A 20,870-nucleotide genomic window follows, 5' to 3' on the forward strand; every position below is an offset into this window, starting at 1 on the left:
CCAACCTTGCATAGATAAGCAGGAACTATCAATTACTATTCCGCTCTTATTTCCTAAGCTGCGCTACTGCAATTAAGAAAAGTACATTTTCCATACCAGAGCTGTGAATTCGCACCTAAGTTTCCTACTTTAATGGCCTCGAGTTTATTTTGTGTCCTTATTCAAATATTGCGATTTGTGTAACAATAGCACCTCACACCAGTTAGTTCTTAAGCAAGTACCTTGTACAGTTTTGATGATTACAAACTTGAGTACGCTAGAGGTCATGTCGCTTGTTGGCCTGACCTAGAATAAAAGTACTGTGGAACCAAAACGCTCTCTCATCCTTGACGTCCGTACGAGCTCACTCGAAGTAGATCTCCGTGTACCAGGAAATCGTGACGAGTTTCTGTTCTCGCAAGCCAAGTGGTCTCTACCGAGTTATTTCCCCCAATTGTTATTGTTCCGTCCGCGAAGGTTCAGTTTCCCAGTTTGGGCGCGAAAACTATCGTCACACAGGTGTGAAACTGTAAGTCCCAGCAAGGATTGTTTGCCTGTTCTGTACTCCACTTGGCATGTGGTAGTAGCTGTCATGAGAGTTTGTGTATGAACCAGTGTTACTGTTGGCATTACTGCTGACGTGGATTGCATGTCCTTAACCTAGTGTTGGACCATAACCTGACTTCCCATAAATCGAGTGATTAGGCACTATGCATTTAGTTCATGGGAATAACGCGTGATGTATCACGTTCAGGTCACGCTCCTGGTGGCGTGCTTGGTTTGCTCTTCGCGTAATATCAACATCGAGCTTGTTATAGCTTGAATAGGGTACATTAACAGCTTGCATGTCTTGAAGTAAGAGAAAAGTTTTTCGGGAGTTTTTTTTTGTGGATTGGCGACTTTTATGCGTTATGGAGGAGAAAATTTTATAGAAGTTTGAGAGAATCGACCCTTGGGAAAACTTATGTTTGCAAAAAGGAAGTGTGAGCTTGTCTTTGTCAGATAATACCATTCACGACATGAAATACAGGAAACCCCAGATCAAGATTTTTTTTCGCAATTTTACCTTATTTACTACTCAAAAACACAATTCAGTAATGAATTAGAGCTAAACAAAACCAAATTATGCTTTCTTTCATCTACGAAAGAAATGTTGGAGTCGTCTTATTTATTATTTATTTTTATTTGGAGTCGTCTTATTTTAAATTTACTCCTGTTACAATTAGTGATTACTACAAAATGACAGCTACAGTATAATGTTTTCCTGCATTTGCGATAAGCTTTCAAACTGTTTCGTTGTCATTTTTTTTCAGTTTTATTTTCTCAATGCCCTCCAGAGTGATAATAAAAGTAGAAGAGCTAATGTTTTTGCGCATAAATCTGTCTAAAAGTCATTAAAAACCCTCATCTAGCGGCTCGGGCCAAAATGACTCTTAGTCAGTCCCAAATCATATCATTGCCCGTGAACAATAATCTGTTGTTTTAGAGTCGCACTTTATGTTCGAGTCACGCTTTTGCAATTCTTCTTAATTTGCAGCACATGTTTCCCACATTACCCTTTCCAAATTAAAATCAATCTGCTTATTTTTGCAAGTCACCTTGCACTTTTTCAACCATCTACGAAGTTTGAATCGGTAGCATACTTTCATTAAGTTCTTCATGAATGAACAATGATTCATTTTTTCTTTTACAGGCAATTAAGTTTAGTTCACTGGTTCAGTACTTAACAGTGTTGTTTTAGCCGGTTACTTATTACGCGGTCTCCATGTCATGTGACTCATACAAGATAAAACACCTCCACTTCATCAGGCGTGAAGGATACAGACCCAGCAAGGATTGTTTGACTGTTCTTTACTCCTCTTGGTACGTGGTAGTACCTGTTATGAAAGGATGTGTGTGAATCAGTGTTACTATTGGCATTATTGCTGATTTGGATTACATGTCCTCCCCCAAATATTGGACCATAACCTGAGCCGCGGTAAATTGCGAGTTCTGGCATTTTCACCATGCTCTTGAATGGTGCCAGTCCTTCTTTGTTGATTAGCGAAAATATAAAAGCACTGGATGAGTAAGTGTATCCACCACTAGAACCTGAATAGGAAATAAACAGTACTAGAAATTTAAAGAAACAAAAGGTATATGGATGCTTTCAGTGGAGGTGAAAACATATAGACTTTGTAGGTCGTTAAGTACAAAGAAGTACAAACAGACTGAAATAAAAATTTAGAATGTTGAACATCCCAGCTACATTGTAAAATATAGATCTGGCTAAGTTTAAAAGAGGCGCTCAATTTGGCAATTTTTACTTCGTCTAGCTTTATTGGAAACTCCTACTGGTTGTTGTTGAGTTCATCATTTAAGTAAACGAGGGGTAGGTAGGGTCGCGGAATAAAAACAAGTAGGCCTTGTTGGAACGGTAAAGTTCAAAATGTTTCTGAGAAAAGTCCACAAAAATAGGTGTAACAACTTTATTTCCGTTTGTATTCAAAACTGAGAGACAGGAACAAGTGTACCGCTTAACCTAGCAGTCTAAATATGCTCAAAATGTCCTTCAAACAGAACACGTCATCACGTGCATACGGAAAATCGATCCGAACTATTGAATTGAATTAATTCGCTAACAATTTAGAATGTAAATTTTTTAAAATCTATTTAAATCCCTCGTTTTTCACTGCTTCGGTCAACTTTTCAAGTCAGCCCTGACTGGAACGCAAATGTCTAAAATTTTATTTTGCGCAGGTTTTAGGGAAATTTCAGTTTCAACATCTTTTCAAATTAAGACAACGGAGGCATTTCACCAAAAAAAGAAGTTAACAGCCCATACAGTCCCCGTCCGATTTGATATTTGGCCCATTAACTTTTGATAAGGACTCTTGAGTCCTACAGCTAGAAGCCTTTGGGACAAACCAGCCCGACCTACGACTGACTAGCAATTTTTCATTTCACTCCAATGATGACTCATTACTCAGGTTCAACGTCAGTCACTGTCACCGACAGACCTTGTAAAGACCACTATCACTGTTACCACGAATCTGGATTAAAATTTTAGTCCCGTACTAAGTAAAACATTTTATTTTTACATTTGTCATGTCCTCACCCCAAGCAATGTCGGTGTATCCTCCAAACACGTACGGACCTTTCCTTATTATAGTGACGGTGTGTGGCATTCCATCACAGCGACTGTGAAAAGTACGTGCTTCCCAGCCATGAGAGGAGGCGCGGTAACACAGCGTCCAGTGTAAATGTGAACCAGGAACAGGATCCAAAAATCTTAGAAGACTCAGAATCATGTCATTGCTATCGATTATATTTGATGGTATTTTCAACCCTAGCGATTGTAAAAAGAAAGAAAAAAATTCTAAAAGCAAAACTTGTTTCTAAAGAATTTGTGACTTTGTTTTTTTGCTAAGTATAACTCGAAATAAAATTTGCTTTATTCAAAGAACGGAGAGGAAAATAATTAAAAGAAGGAAAGTCTAGAAAACATTGAGCCTTAACGGTGATCGTCGCACTTTGTAACACCTGTCACACTTTTAATAAAAAAGCTGTCGCTCTTTGATATAACAGATCATCGCACTTCGCAATGGAGTAAGCTGTCGCACTTCGTAACAACAATTGCTGCACTTTGTAGTAAACTTGATATAGATGATTGGAGGAGTAGAATCAATAAACCAGTCTCTGTAAATGTGGTCCGGTGCGCGATGGGTTTAATAGTCGATCTATCTCGTGAATCGGTGTTTAAAACATTTCTTTTGAAATGATAAATTAATGAGTGACTCTGCAAGGACTAAAATAATAGAAACCTGTCTTAATTTCCTTCGCGTTTTGTCTTACAATAGTAGACTTCATCTGACCAGTTTTTATGAGTTAGGTATATTAATTTGCTTATTTACAAGTAATAAATAAAATGCATATGTCGACCGTTATACATAGTGTGAAGCAAGCGGAACTAGTATTGGCAAGCTCTGACTAAGGTGTTGTAGACTGATGCGTGATACTTTTCAGGCGTTACATGAACGAGTAAGTGACGTGTTTGGGGTCACAGATTTGTACTAAATTATTATTATCATAATTATTACTATTGTTAAAAATATTATTATCATTATTGTTATCGTTATTGATTGAAACGATGTTCATTATCGGATCTATTGGCCTTCTAACCGTCTATATCAAGTTTATTACAAATTCTCATTTCATCGGTAGGAAGTCGAAATTTGTGAAACACTGAAAACGTATATCTTAAACTCTACCAAGCTGAATGCATCTGGGTTGATTTCCAGTCCAAGTACCATTCTTTAAGCAAAGACGCTCTAAGGATCCATCCAACCAGTAAGCAGGCCTGCAACTAAATGAAACGTGCTCTCCTTCCCAAAAATGTTGTCTGTGAATAAAACCATGTTTTGGACTTTCCAAAGATTGGCAAACTCTTCTACCTTTATGAACAACAAACAAACAACCAAGCATCGAACGGCAACAACAAAAATAACAACATCAATAACAGTAAGGAGCGTGTCGGTTGTTAGCTGGGGAACCAAAAAGACTCTAAAGCCTTTTTTTAAGTATTCTTGTTTCTAAAAAAATAAAGTGATTCAGAATATATCTTTTATAAGCCCATCTGACAGTTAACTGGCTGAGTTTTAGTCCTCGTTAATAAAATTAATTTGTTCGTTTTGCTTCAACACCCTCATCGAGGCGTTGATTAGGAAATCTTCCGTAAAGAAGGTCGGATACCTCACGCTTAGGTATGAAAATAAAGCCTAATGCACTACTCTTCTTGTGAAGATAAAACTAAATATTTTCCGAAAGAATTTAAAAATAAAAAAATAACTATCATTGTTATATCCAACGTTTTGCACTTATCCTCATTGTGGAAAAGAGGTCTTAAGCATCTCGGAAACGAACTATCGGCACCATTCACTCACCGTTAACAATACGGTAATCCCAAACGCTCAACGTAATCATCGTGAAAGATGACTAATTATTTTCCAAGAAGGTCACACATGCAAATAATTTATTTGCTTTTCCAAGTTGTAGGAAAAGGAAAGTCGCAAATGATTTCGAGATGAGTGAAACCAAGGAACTTGAAATTAGTATCGAGTTAGGAAAGCCTCATGGAAACTGGAACAAGTAGGCTGAAACGATTATCTGACAAGCATACTGGTTACTAAGGGGCCAAAATTTCGTTGCTCGTGATTTAAATTTGTTCTGTAAGATCAAGAAAACTTTTTTGAGACCAAATCAACCCCAGTGTCCTGAGATATATTCTTATGAGGTTTGGCCGGGTACTCCAGAATACCCTGTTTCATGGCATTTTCCCCTAGTCTTTTGTATCTGACGTTTACGAGTAACATCATGTTGGTGGTTTTTAGCGACATTGTACTTACATGAGGGTTGTACCCCTGTCCAATTACCAGAGGGTAAACACATCCTTGTTGCCGGACCAGTTAAGTAATATTGTGGTTCACAAACGAAGGACACAGATTCACCAGTCCAGTACCGTGAGCCACGCCTGCGTCCGTTAGAAAGAATACCCGGGTCACCACAGTTGACGAGGGCTGAGATATATTTACAAAAAAGTAAAGATGATTGAACAAAAAAATCAACAGCCATAAAGACAGCAAAGAGAAAGAGTGAGAAAGAGAGAAAGGAAGAGAGAAATGAAGACTTGAAAATTTGTGATTCTAAATTTCTCTTAGAAATTGAAATAGACGCATGTGACATCCAAAATAGACAAAACAAAGTACTTAAGTGGCGATCTCTGTAAGAGCGGTCCGGAGCATTTCGCATCGGAGAAAGTTTTGCCTCAAACTTTTCCCATCAAACTATCTTTGGTAGTAAGTCAATAAAACCGCATTGGTTTTTGGAAACACGTTAAAAAAAGATTTTTGAGAGCTCTCAATAATCAAAGCTGCAAGAAGGCCCCTTTTGACTTCTTGCGACATCGAAAATTTCAAAAGTTGATAAGCTCGCTCTTCGTAACACACTACATGCAGCACTAAATCTTTTGTATTCCTAAGTTGTGTGATATCTAAGGGATTTGGAAAGTATTTCAATTTTGATATGTGTTTATTCAGAGGTTCGCCATAGATTATTAAAATACATCCGTTAGACAGCTTTCTAAAATTGGTCAAAAGTACTCTTTCATTCTTGGGTGATATTTCTCAAGTCCAGACCGGACCATTAAAAGATCAGGTTGATTTCTTGTAATGAGATGTTCGAAAGCATAGAAATATAAAAACATCTTGCACTTACTCATTTCTTTCGCCATGGTTCACCTTTTTCGCCACAAGACAGAATCGTTTGCCAGATTTTAGCCGTTTCAAATGTGTAGAGTTTCAATCAGCGTTTTCTAAAAGTTCTGTCCTACTATCTTTTCTTTCGTAAATAGGTAAAATCTAAGATTTATGACGTTATTTATAGAGAATTGTCGGAGTTTGCTCCACAGATAACTTGCATAATTCTGCTGTCGCGCTAGTAAAATCACCAAAAGTTTGAAGTCTCTTAGATATCACACAACTTAGGAATACAAACGATTTATTGCTACATGTAGTGTGTTACGAAGAGCGAGCTTGTCAACTTTTGAAATTTTCGATGTCGCAAGAGGTCAAAAAAAGGGCCTTTTGCAGCTTTGATTATTAAGAGCTCTCAAAAAAATATTTTTTTGACGTATTTCCAAAAACCAATGTGGTTTTATTTACTTACTACCAAAGATAGTTCGTCTTCCATAAATATCATAGACAGTACGGGCTACCAGCTCTGAAATAAAATGGTCGCATTTGCGATAAGCATTTTCTGGTAAATGGCTAAATTACGGCTAAAAGTTTGGATTATAAGACGGTAAAAGCATTGAGTAAGGTAATTATAGCAAATGAAATCCAACATACTCAGATTTGTGTTGGACTCCACTGTCATATTCTTTCTGTTATAAAATAGACATGTGTAGATCCCTGAGTCACTTGGCTTGAAGCGATGAATGACCATTTCACTCGTTATCAATCCATTCCCGTCATTTGCGGCTCTTGAGGAAACACGTCGACCATTTTTGAACCACGTGACTTTAGGTAAAGGCGAGCCACCAGCTGAACAGTTTAATTTTACAGTATCACCGACACGCTGGACTTGAATTTCATTGGGAGGGCTAGATACAATGTAAGGATTCACTTAAGAGATAGAGATACAAAGTAATCAGTGCGGTTCTAGATTGGAATGTTTTGGACTGTTGTTATACTCAAGGTTGTTTTTCAGTTTGTTTGTTTATTTACATGTTTGTTTTTAAACTCTATACTTACCAACAACTTTAACGATGACCCATATCACTCTCAAAACGTTTGCCATTTGGTTAGTTCCCTGGCAAACATAAGCTCCATCATCGTCCTCTGTTGTATTTTGAATCGTAAGTTGGGAACCATTAATAGAATGTCTGTTGACCGAAAGCTGCTCGCCTGATCTTGTCCATGTTATCACAGGGAAAGGGTAACCAAATATGTCACATTGGAGCACGGTGTCCCATGTCTTGTAAGCGGTAACGGAACGCTTAGGTTCTGTAATCAATTTTGCTGGTACTACCAAAAGGATATTACAACACAAAATGTAGTCGAAGTTCAAAATGCAAGATGGAAGGTAGTACTCCTAATCATCGCACTAGGAGATCCTGATAGTGTTCAGCAATATATAGATTAGCACCAGTGATCGAGCTTTGAAGTTTATAAGGCGAGCTATTTATCCGCAATTTTTATGCTCGCCCTGGGTGCACAATGAACGATAAATTCAAATAGTTATGTTGTGGAGCACGTGTGACCGATTGCGGTGTGGTGACCGTTAAGCTCGTACTATAACAAGAAAGTGCATTTTTTTAACTATTACGTTATAAAGACAGCAAGAGATTATAAATCTCTTGGAACAGACCTTTCACGCTGACATTGACGGATAACTCTGCTCTGCCCATAAGATTTTCCGCTGTACAGGTGTAGACACCACGGTCCTGGAATTGAATATTCTTTAATTTTAGACTCCTTTCTCCAAAGTACTTCGTCTCCTTTTCTATCAGGTGTCCATTTTTGTACCACGTGATCACGGGTTGTGGGAAGCCATTTGCTTTACATGGTATTAGAACATTTTGTGTCTCTTTCAGCGTTACGGTGGGGGAAGGCTTTGAAATGAAGCGTGGCAATTCTAAAAAAAAAAGGTGCGTTACTACCGTTTTGGAAAGTAAAATGAAGCAGAGTGAAAAGGCATTAAAGTCTCAAATGAATATAGTTAAGAACAATAAAAAAAAAAACAACAACGACAATTAATAGATATTTATTGCACGACTTACCTAACTTACCTCCACCGCTCTGGTTTGTTCGCTGTTGTGCAGATTTTCCAGGGTTCCCTGGGGGTCCTCTTATGCCGCGTTTTCCCTGGGGACCTGGCACACCTCTTTGTCCTTTTCTTCCCCTTCTACCGCTTGATCCAGGAGGGCCCCGGAGACCAGTGCGTCCAGGCATACCTGGAGGACCTGGTGGGCCCTGAGGTCCTACAGGATAAAATGAAGAAATGAATCAATAGATAAATGAAAAAGAAAAAAATGAAATAATAAAAAAGATATGTTGTGAATGAAAAACTTGCAAAGTCCATATAAACAACTGAAAAAGCACTTCTTGAACAGCATTTATTCTAATCTCTGTAACACTGAACCACTTTTGTTCCCGAAACTACCGAAATCAGTGGTATTATGTGCAGAGAAGTGATGTTTTCTGATTTCGTTATGCAGCGCATGACACCCTCTTTACGTCGTTTCTTCCAGCTCTTTAGAAAGAGCAAGAGAGATTAGTTACCATGGTTGTCTTAATTTTTCTGCACAGTTTCATAAAACCAAACTTTAGTTTGTATCAAAAACATATAACGTTGTTCTGTGCTTCTGTTCTTGCAATTGTTCGCGATCTAACGAGTGTTTTGTAGACTAAGCTATTTCATGCTCATCCGATGCATTTTGTCGGCTACAACTACTTTGCTCAGTAATGGTCATCGAAGTTCACGCATTAATTAACCTCTTACCCTTAACGCAAATAGCGTTTCCCTGAATTCTTTCCGCGGTTGCATTCTATGGATTTAAGGGAAGAAAGAAAGGCAAAGATATAACTTGTCCACTCGATTAATACCCTACCTGAGTCAGGCCATTATGAAACGTGAGGGCCAGTATAGGGCAATTTACAAGTAGAACAAAACAGTGTTGAATATAAAAATTAAAAGAGGATGTCAGCATCCGTCGCACAAATTTGAAATATTGTGGCAAGTCGCCCAAAATTCGATTTCACTCCAACTTTCATGTTCTGTAGCCCAATATGGTGTAGTTTTTTGTGAAAATATATTTCAGTTTTTGAGAAATGATTTTTTTCGTTCGACCGCTCAAATATGCAAATTTTCACCGTAAATATTACCCGAGTTGTGTGACTTCATATATATATATATATATATATATGTATGTTCTATAAACTTGACCTCCGGTATTTCTTTCTACATAATCCTTTGTTTTATCATCTAAACTTAATCTCCTGACATTACTGGAGCTGGCAAAGAAATATTTTTTTGGGGGTAAATATTTTTGTCCGACATACTTTTCTTATGTCGAAAAGTAACATCAAAACAAAGACAGTTTTAACAATGACCGATAAGACAGAATCTACTGAGCTTCGAGCTTGAAAAAGACAAAAGGATGGTTAAAAAGTTACTGTAAAAATTTCCTTGGGTAACTGTGTTGTTTTATCTTGAGACGAACTCAAAGTCTGGCAGAATTTACTTGCTAGCGACTATGAAATATGCATGGTGTGCCTACTTGTCGCCACCGTTTACTGGCATAAATCTCTACAATTTGATAAAAAATCTAACATAACACTCTTAACATGTTTATTTAAGATTTTATTAGCTGTTTCGATTATTATATAACGCCTGGGTATTACTTTTTGACAGGAGCTCAGGGTTTCCGTTGTGTTTTCATTTCCATTAAGCTGGTCACGCAATAATTTATACTGACACAAATGAACATTTATACTGTATAGAGATTTTTGTTTATGTTGAATTGAAAATATTAGAATATATGTCTTTTGTGGTCACTAATCGTTGTTTCAGTGGCAGCGAAGCAGTTAAAAGCGGGTTGTTGCTTCAATGCTATTGAAATTTATGGTATTTAGGCAGGAGAACAAAGTGTGATGGTCTGGGAATAAAAACTTTTAGGGGCCTTTTACATGATATCGGAATGAGTTTTATTCAAGAACGAGTTCATACCGGTTGCTACATGATGGCAGAGTAAAGTTTATTCGAAACGAGTTATTTCTGAATGAGTTTATTGGGGTTTTCATTCCAGAACGAAACACTCTGTATAATATAAACGCGGTACGACTCTTACATCTGTATGAATCTTCTTCAGGAGCGAGGGAATCACAGAAAAAGACAGAAAAGGACATAAATAATTGTTTTTACAGGTTAAATTATCTCGCACGTAAACGCGGTATGAAATTCATTTCGTTCCGGAACGAAACTCATTTTGGAATTTTGTAAAAGGTATCCCAGGGACGGTACATTAGATTTTTGAGGTGGGGGGCGACTGGGGCAAATAACTTTTTATTTCACTGGGGGCAAATCTTTGTTTTTAGGTGCTGACCGGGAGGGAGAAGGCGATCGGAAATGGGTAAGGATGATTGTCGTACCTTTTACGGGTCAAAAAAACCAGACACGTAGCTGGTACGTTTTAGGGTGTTTTTCGCTCAATGAAACACCTGAAATAAGCATTATCAGGACGATTTTAATGATCTGACTCGAGCCTCTAGAGCACATCGATCAAGGAATTTTTATTTTTGGGATTCTTCAATTTTTTGCTTTTGAATTGGTACTTTTTAGGGTTAGACATCAATCGTCGCTACTCCCACACAGATAAGACTCAGGTACCTTTTATAATTTTATAGGGGTCGTTTTCAAAATCCCCAGCGCACACCCCCGCCCTCTCATGCAAATGTGTCCCCCGGGGGTGATGTTACGTGCAGCACACTTGAAATTTAGCAAGGACAAATTTTGATGTGATTTTGGGTTAAGAGAAACAAGTTTTGTCAGCCTCTAGTAGCTTGTGCGGAAGGGCCCTATACCACCGTGTGCATAATTGCGCGTCCCGCCAAACGGCCGGAAGCCAACGAAGTGTTCAGACATTAGTATAGAAAACTCCGCCTCTGTCTGGATTTTTGGTAGCCTATTGACCAGTTCCCAATCGAGACTTAGGTCTGACGGGTCGCGTAATTTTTCTCACGGTGGTAAGTAGCCTACTTACCAGAGCTAGTCTGTATGAATTTTCTAGACATCTTGAGTACTACCCGCGATACACGCTTGCCAATTCCTCTATCGGCTTTTGGAATCGACTTAACCTTACCATTGCAATGGCCGGACACCTCTTTAGGTACTCTACATCTACTATTGGAACCACAACTCTACCCAACATCTATGTGTGGAACAAATTGTAAAATAATCGGTATCTGTTAGCGTCTCGAAGATGCCGGCAAGCCACATAATAAGATCAACTTAATTTCCTGGATCTGAAAACTTGCAACTCCGCAAGTGACTTGGAATGTCTTTAAGGAACTTCTGGAACTATGCAAGGGAACGACTTAAGATATGCAACTTCGGTCTTCTCGATAACTAAACCCTCAAGTTCCACCAGCGAACGATTTAAATGAACAGCAAATTTCCATGTTAGCATGCAAGATGAGACGCTTACACAACAGATAACTACCTAAATCGGTATGTAGCCTGTCAATCAAATGGACTTTTGTAACCATTCTTTGACTTCGGCCGGCAAAGGAATCATTGATGGATCTTTAGTTTTCTGAATGCAGTAGTTCCTGAACGACTTTTCTAGATATCATGCAAAGAGGAAAAAAATCCATCTCTTGGTATTTCGGAGATTGATACATCTTTGAATTTATGTGTCACGCTTGTCATGCAACTGATATAAAAAGATGGAGAGGATATAAAAACTGGAACTCAAATCTGGCTAGAATGTGGTAGAGCATAACGTGATCATAGAAACAGCTCATGAAATCATAAATAAACAAGGAAAGAGTGTTATGTTAGATTTTTTTAACAAATTGTAGTTATTTATTCCAGTAACAGGTGCCGACAAGTAGGCACACCATGTATATTTCATAGTAGCTAGCAAGTAAATTTTGGCGGAATTTGAGTTCGTCTCAAGATAGAAAAACACAAATACACAAGGAAATATTTACAGTTACTTTTTAACCATCCTTTTTTCTTTTAAAAGCTTGAAGCTCAGTAGATTCTGTCATATCTGTCATTGTTAAAACTGTCTTTGTTTTGATGCTACTATTCGACATAGGAAAAGTATGTCGGACAAAAATATTCACCAAAAAATAAATATGACTTTGCCAGCTTCAGTAATGACAATGGATTAAGTTTAGATGATAAAACGATGGATTATGTTGACAAAAATACCAGAGGTCAAGTATATTCGTTACAAGAGGTCACACAACTCGGGTAATATTCACGGTGAAAATTTGCATATTTGAGCGGTCAAACGAAAAAAATCATTTCACGAAAACTAAAATATATTTTCACAAAAAAACTACACCACAATTATCAGGACATATTGGACTACAAAAAACACAAAAATAGGGGTGAAAGCAAATTTTGCGTGACTTGCCGCTGTTTGTCTGATGCATGCTGACATTAACTCTTAAGTCTTAAGGGAAAAAAAAAATCCGGAAGCATTGAGGAATGAGACATTGAGGAAGTTGCCGTGATCTGGTGGATATTGTAGCGTCTTCCGTCCCCGCTGAAACGGATTGACACTTACACACTTCTATCTTATCTTTTAACTGTTCAAATTCTGATTAACACAGCCATCACTTTATAAAAACTCGATTTCTAGACTTTCTTTGGGGTTATCTTTTAGGATTATCTATAAATAAAAGCTGTTCACAATATCACTACGGGGGTCCATGGGCAAAACAAAGAAAAAAACACTCACCCTTCGTTGACCATTCGAGTTCTCGCAAACGGTTTTACACTTGCGGCACTTGGATGGTCGTTCAGCAGCTCTTCGGATGCGACCAGTTTCTTTCCTTGGTGATCCACTTGGGTGAGTTTGCGTAGATGTTGGTTTAACAATCACAGGACTGGAGAGCCGATACGGAAGGTTTGTAAGCATTAAATTATGCTCAAGTGTTGTTAAACGCGAATCTAATCTCGATGATCGATGTAGAGAATAACACGTGAAACCAAGTGAACCTAACGTTAGCATTAAATGGAATGAGAAGAAAAACATAAGAACGCGAAAATCCTTGTTTAGTTTGGACTCCATTCTCGGCGCTCTTCTTAATAAACAGACTGGATGAATAATGACACCATAGTAAGGTGACCAGTCTTATCAACCTTCCTACTCGTTTCCGTTTGAGTGTTTATTTCCGTTCTACTAAATCATGCAAATAAGTAAGATCGACAGATTGTATGAAGAAGTTAAGTTAGTATTGTGGAAGACTTATGCACTCTTGAAAGAAAAGAGGGTTAATTTCTTTACACATCAATTGATTTTCAAAAAACCAAATACTGTGACTACTTCACGCCTGTAGTGCGTGATATGTCACACAGTCGAGTTTGCAACTTCGTGTACCAGCATAAAAGGATGTTATAAGGAGAACGTGTCAGCTTCCGTAACGTGAAGCACGAAAGCTTTGCCTGAGTTAAACTTGACGGTTTACAATGTTTCCGTGTTCTCAAGAAACAAAGTTCAGCGCTAAAAGGTTACTAAAATTTTTGCTAGGAACCTCTCTTTTTCTCGAAAGGGAAAGTATTTCAATTTTATTTATCACGAACTTGTAACTTAATGCTAAAATTTTAAAAGCGTAATTATTTACAGCCACGTTACATTTCCTAGTTATAACTTTTTACCAAGACATTAAATTATGTTTTCTCACTGTAGAGGCCAGAGACTACGTTCAGCTGTAACTGCACTGAAGATTTAATAAAAAATTAGCGTTTACAACTGAACTTTGCGCAAAGTTTACTGATTCTTCCCACTGCAATCAACTTCCCTTCAGCGAATTGCGTCAGCTTTGAAAACATGCTACGCCAGCCGTGAATGATTCCTGTGGTACTCCACGAAAACACATTTCTCTGACGCGTTGTTGGAGGCTGTCAGAGTTGTTTACAATAAGCCAAAAAACTGGCGAGAGGCATGCCATTATGATCATGACAAGATCACGCCTGCGTCGAGATAATAGGGACCTCAAGCATCGACAACGAAATGCATGACGACGAGGTTCACAACCCAAGAAGGATTGGGTCGAGGGTTTCGTTCTCGGTGGAAAAACGAAAGTTAAGCAATGTGTTGTTTTCAGGCGACGACGTTGGTTCTCTGACTAGTTGCTCTTGTTATGGCTTTCAAAAACGTCCGAAATCTGCTTCTAATTAATCACAACGATGGCTTTATCAATGATGATGAATTTGTTGTTCTGCACGACCTCTATGCATCGAAAAACCTCGACTTTCCGTACGATTCGTACGCACCTTTTGACCCAGAAGAGCTTGATGAGTCTGAAAGTTTTGCTGAGTTTCGCCTTGGAAAACGAAATATACGAATTCTGAAGGAAGTTTTGCAAATCCCTGACACGAATAACTGGATTAGTTTGTGCTGGGAGATCAGAAGTGCATATCGATCTCTCACTACCCTCGCTGTAACTCTGAACTCTGGAATTTCAAATAGGCGGCGATATTTCCCATACTTTCCCTCTCTCACTGCTTTTCGGTTTAAAATTGTAAAGTTCGCCCGTTAAAGCTTCGCGAAGTATCAAGACATCATGGTCTTCCGTCCAAACAAAATACCTGGATTTACTTGCTGTCAAAAGAATACGAAAATAGTACCAAAACTGAAGATTTATTCCTTGAAGAGCAACTTAAAATTAGCACAACGATATGCAGGTCTAAAATAAGAAGAACATGATTTCAAATATCCCAAAATTCTCCTTAAAGAGATACAGAAAATTTTACATTTCTTTTGACCTGGTTCTTACTAAGCTGTAGAAATGTCGCTGGCCATGGTTTCGGAAGCTTCTGAAAGAAAAGTCATTTTAGTTTGTTAAAAATCGCTAAACTGTTGAACATTTGACTTCCGCTGGTCCGCAAACAATACATCAAACAATCATTACATCAAAAGGTGGACATGGACGATTATCAGCATGTAAAAGTTTAGTCGTTTACTTAGGAAAGCACTATATAACATCGTCCTAAACCAGATGAGCCCACGACATATCAGCGGCATCTTGTATGAGTATCCGCAGTTTACAATGTGACTTCCGCTTTTTCTTGTTGACGCGTACTCACAGTGTACTCGAGTGTTAGGAAGTTCGCGTAGTGCGTCTGAGCCAGTTTCTGCCAGATTTGAACAGAAAAACAGGTCCTTTGTTGGACTGTAATGATACTTTGATGGCGCTGTTAACGAAATGTTTGGCCGGTTCGTAAGTTGTCAACCTGGTTTCGGTCGATCTGATTGATTTGCAACACCTCTTGAAAATCCTACACACCATCGACCTAAGCCTCATAGCTGCCAAGTGAGCAGAAGAACAATGACATCAAAATACTCGAGAAAGATAAGTATTAATTTTAATTGCATTTGTGTTAAACTTATATGTACAGAAATTTCTGAAGAGGTACTTAATCAGAAGTTTATCACATGATAAGCCTTCAAACTTGTATTAAATAAATTGATGTACATATTTCACAATTTTAAGATGATTGTGTGATGACAATACACCGACGGTCAACATTCGAATATTCAGCTTGAGCTTCCTCCTAAATGTTAAGTATTTCAATTTGAACTTGTAGAATATAACCTATGGATTAAATGTGGGTCTATAAGTATCATCCATGAAATTCTTACAGGCAATTTTCATCATGATATTAAAGCACCACAAACTCAAGAACAAGGAAAAATAAGTTACGCAGAAAACTGAGTTAGGCAGAAAACTGACGGAGAAATTCATAGTTTTCATAATTTTGAATTCATTCATAATTTTGAATTACAAATCATTCAGACCATAGCCACATATAGACTTTAAGATTGTCGCTGCTTTTCTTTTGGTGATTGCATGATATGGTACCCGTCTTGACGTTCTTGGGAAAGGAACCATATCATGCAAGTCCAGGCAGTTGATGTAGTGTTTGCGCATTTTGTCTTGGTCATATGACTGCGCTGTGGGGTCTAGGCCATGGCATAAATCTGTAGCAAATGCCAGTGCAAACAAGCCACAGTCATTTGAATTTGTTTGCTTTTGCACTCTTTCATTACAAAAAGTGACTGTAGAACCAGTATACAATAGCCTGTGACATGAATGATCAATGGCAACCGCGCTTACATTTTGATATAAGCTGTCATACACCTTGACAGTTCCAGGACTAGTAGCTATTGTGCTCAGGCAAACCCAGTGTAAGCCAGTGTTTATGATCTGTACAAACTCACTAATGGCTGGAGTGACTAATGCACCCACAATAACAGGGTCCCTTAGACCATCTACAAGAGGGAATTTTTGTTTTAGGAGGATCTGACCAGCATGTATCTCAGAATCACACAGCCATGTTGTCTTGTTTAAAATGGATCACCTATACTTATTTTAATTACATCAGTGCTGTCTTCTTCCTTCAGTGACTGTGGTTGTTGATAGGACTCACTATCACTTGTAAGGCAGTAAGGCCTGAAAAAGAAATTATCATCTGGGCTTTCTTCTTTCCACTTCTTGATTTTTAAGTCAAGGTTTTCTTGATCAATTTGTGAATGTCTGCACACCACTGTGGCACAATACATGTGGTTCCTGACATCCATGGTTGTTGGGAAGAACCGTCTGTTGGTTAGATCTGGAGGCTGTTGGCCTGTGAAAAGTTCCTTCTTTACATAATGATGCAGGTGCCGTTGCATTTCAGAAACGCAATTAACACCACTTCCAACAAGCTCATGAATTTTTTTAACCAGTGTCTCATCAATAGGCTGAAGTAGCCCAGCAGTCTGATTACACAACAAGAAAGAAAGAATAATTGCTTTATTATTTATTCATTTAAAAAATTACACAACCTCATCCCCAGGTTTTCTTGGTCAACGGTTCAATAACCTGGAGCCGGCTGCTTTTGATGTCATTGGTTCAATATGAGAAAATTTTTTCCAAATTTGGTCAACAGCAGCTGGTTATGATGAAATATGTGAGTGGTTTTAACCTTTCAGAAACAAGGAAATATTTTCAATGAATAATAATGCAAATTATACTAACATTACTATCGGCAGTCCTCTGGTAGGGCTTTTCAGTAATAGTTACAGAATGTTATAATTACAGAGTACTGAACACTGTATTTTTTAAGAAAATCCATTTAAAAAGTCCATGACAGCATTCCATTAAAACAGTGCCAGTGGAAATCCCTCTCCGATAAAATTGTGATATTATAGTCTTGACATTGAGTTTGAGGAATGAGTGCCAGTGTAGCTAAAAGAAGCTCTACATGTAGTACATTTTATTGGTCTTTTGTTGTGATGTATAATCTTTATTCATTCTTTATATATATTCGACATGACAGTGGAAGCAGCACAGTCTACAGTAGACTGATGATCTGTGTGAAGTTAAGTCACCTTCAATTCCCCACCAAACTTCAGTTTCCTGATTCCAAAAAAAATTTAATTGATGGCCAAGTACTTACCCTCCCCATGGGGTGAAATAAGTGATCCGTAGGTTTAGGAAGTAATATGTAAATACGCTCCTCTGTAGCTATTGTTTGCTTCTTTTCTGACTCTAGGGATGTTCTCAGAAATTTTGACATTGTCTCCCTTCTACTCTTTGTGTTCTCTGAAATCTAACGATACAATGTTTTAATTAAAATAATATTTGAAAAATTGGTTTCTAAAATATTCACTCTGTTTCCATTACAGGTAAATTTGTTTAAATTCTGCACAACGAAATGTCCAGGTTGTCTTATCATATGTCCACTTGACCTACATGTAACACAAGGCCCATTAGGATTAAGCACCCTTTATTAGGCTAGTGATCATTCATGTTAATGGTAGTGCCCCCTGAACCCTTATTCAATAATTAAAATAAACTGACCTTATTTTCAGGATACTTGATTATTTTCCTTAGGTGGATCTTTGCTGGACAGTCACATTTCTTCGTATCCTGTACTATAAAGCGCTGTTTGGTGTTGTTATAGCAGTGATCAGCATTCTCCTTCTGAAACCAAATAGATTTATTGGATTGTTAGATAGAGCAGTCATATGGGAATAGTCAAGTTATCAATAAACTTAGAAGTAATGAAAAGTATCCTTTAAAATAGTACTTGATTCCTACCTTGTAAACTGCAGTCACAGTGGTCCTTTTTTGCAACTTTGCTTATTTTAACAAATAAAATGTGATATGTCCTTTTACTTGCAAGTGGTAAAAAAGAAAACATTATTGCCTGCTATTAGCCCTGAGGGAGAGGTGAGTGCTCACCAACTTGCTTAGAAAAATCAGTTGGGACTTACCACCTTGTTAGCTTAAGAGCAAATAGGTGAAGGTAAATCAATAACTATGTAATGCCCTACATATGATATCCTCTTTGGGAGTCCTTAAGTAATAATATCATCTTGTTTACATTCTTATTTAGTTAATTATTATGCATGCTTACATCTTTTTGTAGTCTCTTTTGAGCCTCCTTCCTTTTGAGTGCCTTATTTCTGTCTGGCCCATTTTGGCATTCTAAAACTTTGACCCCGACAATTTGGAATGGGATGCCATCAAAACTTAGTCTGCACCCTGTCATCTCCTGTGAGTCAGCCCATTGTAAACGGTGGTTCTTAGCATTTTTATCTGCATTTTCTTTTATGTGAGAAGAGGAACCAAGCTAAGTTAGCAATACGATACATGTACACAAACACATACGTACATATGTACACATGGGTGCTTAAAATGGAGGGCCTGAAAATCAAGCCTGCCCCACCCAGATGTAGCCCAAGGATGGGGATGCTGGCAGCTGTGTGTCAATAGCACTGAGTAGGGTTTTGACACTTTAAGCTTGATCTTAATTAATTAAGCATTTCTTGCCAACTCTTGCTGCAGGCTCACAGTAAATTGACACTTGAAGCTAAGTTGAATTTTAATTACATGTTAATTTTGAAAGTCTAACTGACCAGGGTAAACTGAAGAATAATGATGTGTACATGTATTCTTAAGACATCAATAATTATTGGAAAAAAGTTAAATCCCTTTTTTATTTTGATTTATCTATATTTCATGTTAATAACACGATCTCACACGCCCCTGGCTTTAAATACCTATAGTGTCTAAATAAAGTTATACTTCACTTTACTTTACTGTCAGTATGGTTTATTTTGTAAATCTTTACATGTGAGCTTACTTACCCAGCCTACTGCAATTAGAAAATCCTCCTGTTTGTTTAAATACAGTGAAGCGTGTCGTCGTAGCTATCTCTTACTGTTTTATGAGTTCGTCAGCGCTGCTTTCATCGTTAACATACCCGGAATAAGGGTCAAACTGTACGGTCCATCTTGAAGCCCAAGGTGTACTGTTATCAGCCATGTTTGTTCTTCTACCAAACATTTAGATTTCCCGCCAATATTTACCCGCGAGCCGCAAAACATAAATGCATGAGTGTTAAATATTAACTGGACCACCCCTTGGCAAATATATTTATTAGTAGCAAATAAGATGTTGAACAAAAACCAAGAGATCATGGTCAAATAAAACGTAAAGATAATTTATTACAAACAGAAAAGAACTGTATGTTTGTTCCAATCGAAAGATTTTACAGTGCAAAGTTATGCAAATGATCTTTGACCTGAATCTGCTCTTGGTCGATGATAGCGAGGTCAGAGGATAACATCGACCGAAACTATTAGGCTGGTCATATTTAAGTGTCGATCCTCCTTTTAACGCCTTTATAACAGGCTAGATTTTTTCTTAAATATGTGATCTAGACAGAAATTAGTTTGTACAAGTTATGAGAAGAATACTTTCGCAATAAAATATTGAAGAATACGACGCTTTATCGTCAGTCACACAGGTCACGGTCTCTTGATTCGCCGGAAACGAGCAGAAAAATAGAAGACTCTCGCTACGATTCCGCTGACATGTCATGGGCTCATCTGGTTTGGGACGATGATATGTATTGCCCTAGGGGTGTTGTCAATTAATCAGATCGACCGAAACCAGGTCGACAACTTACGAACCAGCCAAACATTTCGTTAACAGCGCCATCGATGAAAATGTCATTACACTCCAACAAAAGACCCGCTTTTCTGTTCAAATCTGCCAGAAACTGGCTCAAACGCACTTCCTATTCCATGAGTACACTGTAAAATACGCTTTAACAAGAATAAGCGGAAGTCACATTGTAAACTGCGGGTACTCATACAAGATGCCGCTGATATGTCGTGGGCTCATCTGGTTTAGGACGATGTTATCTAGTGCTTTCCGTTTACTTACGTTTTCACCACTTCCGGCGAAGGCTGGACGACGTTTTGACAACACCGCACATGCGCAGAACGCTCGCGTTAGAAAATTTTACTTCCGCCCGTCGTCGTCGTGCAATTTCGTTGTCGATGCTTAAGGTTCCAAATCAAGAGCTAAAGAGAATACCCTCTCGCTGGAACGTACTATCCTTTTCCTACCACTTGATCAATTAAATTTTCCCAATGATATATATTAAGAAGTAATTTGTAAGAAGTGGAAGAAATTTGTGGTGTTTTTACTAACGAATGAAATGAGAAGATATTGCTTGATAACGCCTGAATACTGAAAAAAAAAAAAAGAATGGGATAACATAATCGGAAAGGTTATCCATTCTGCTTTGAAGAAGTCTCCACAAAATTTGAAAAA

General features: G+C 37.9%; 2 protein-coding genes across 2 annotated transcripts; both read right to left on the bottom strand.

Annotated features, from left to right (window-relative positions):
* Positions 1-1,148: 1,148 nt before the first annotated feature.
* LOC149035539 (uncharacterized) lies at positions 1,149-14,004 on the bottom strand. Its single transcript, XM_089191915.1, has 10 exons — positions 12,992-14,004; positions 9,014-9,064; positions 8,297-8,501; positions 7,885-8,151; positions 7,269-7,541; positions 6,864-7,139; positions 5,364-5,534; positions 4,230-4,412; positions 3,077-3,307; positions 1,149-2,070 (listed from the first exon to the last, which is right to left on the bottom strand). The coding sequence occupies exons 1-10, from the start codon at positions 13,322-13,324 to the stop codon at positions 1,757-1,759; spliced, it is 2,304 nt and encodes a 767-aa protein (XP_089048041.1). The 5' UTR covers positions 13,325-14,004; the 3' UTR covers positions 1,149-1,756.
* A 1,595-nt stretch (positions 14,005-15,599) lies between these two features.
* On the bottom strand, positions 15,600-19,523 carry LOC149035540 (calcium-responsive transcription factor-like). Its single transcript, XM_089191930.1, has 4 exons — positions 18,661-19,523; positions 18,102-18,224; positions 17,698-17,850; positions 15,600-17,017 (listed from the first exon to the last, which is right to left on the bottom strand). The coding sequence occupies exons 1-4, from the start codon at positions 18,793-18,795 to the stop codon at positions 16,604-16,606; spliced, it is 825 nt and encodes a 274-aa protein (XP_089048056.1). The 5' UTR covers positions 18,796-19,523; the 3' UTR covers positions 15,600-16,603.
* Positions 19,524-20,870: the final 1,347 nt, after the last annotated feature.

Source organism: Pocillopora damicornis, chromosome 13 (assembly GCF_964200805.1).
Source record: "Pocillopora damicornis chromosome 13, jaPocDami1.2, whole genome shotgun sequence".
NCBI lineage: Eukaryota > Metazoa > Cnidaria > Anthozoa > Scleractinia > Pocilloporidae > Pocillopora > Pocillopora damicornis.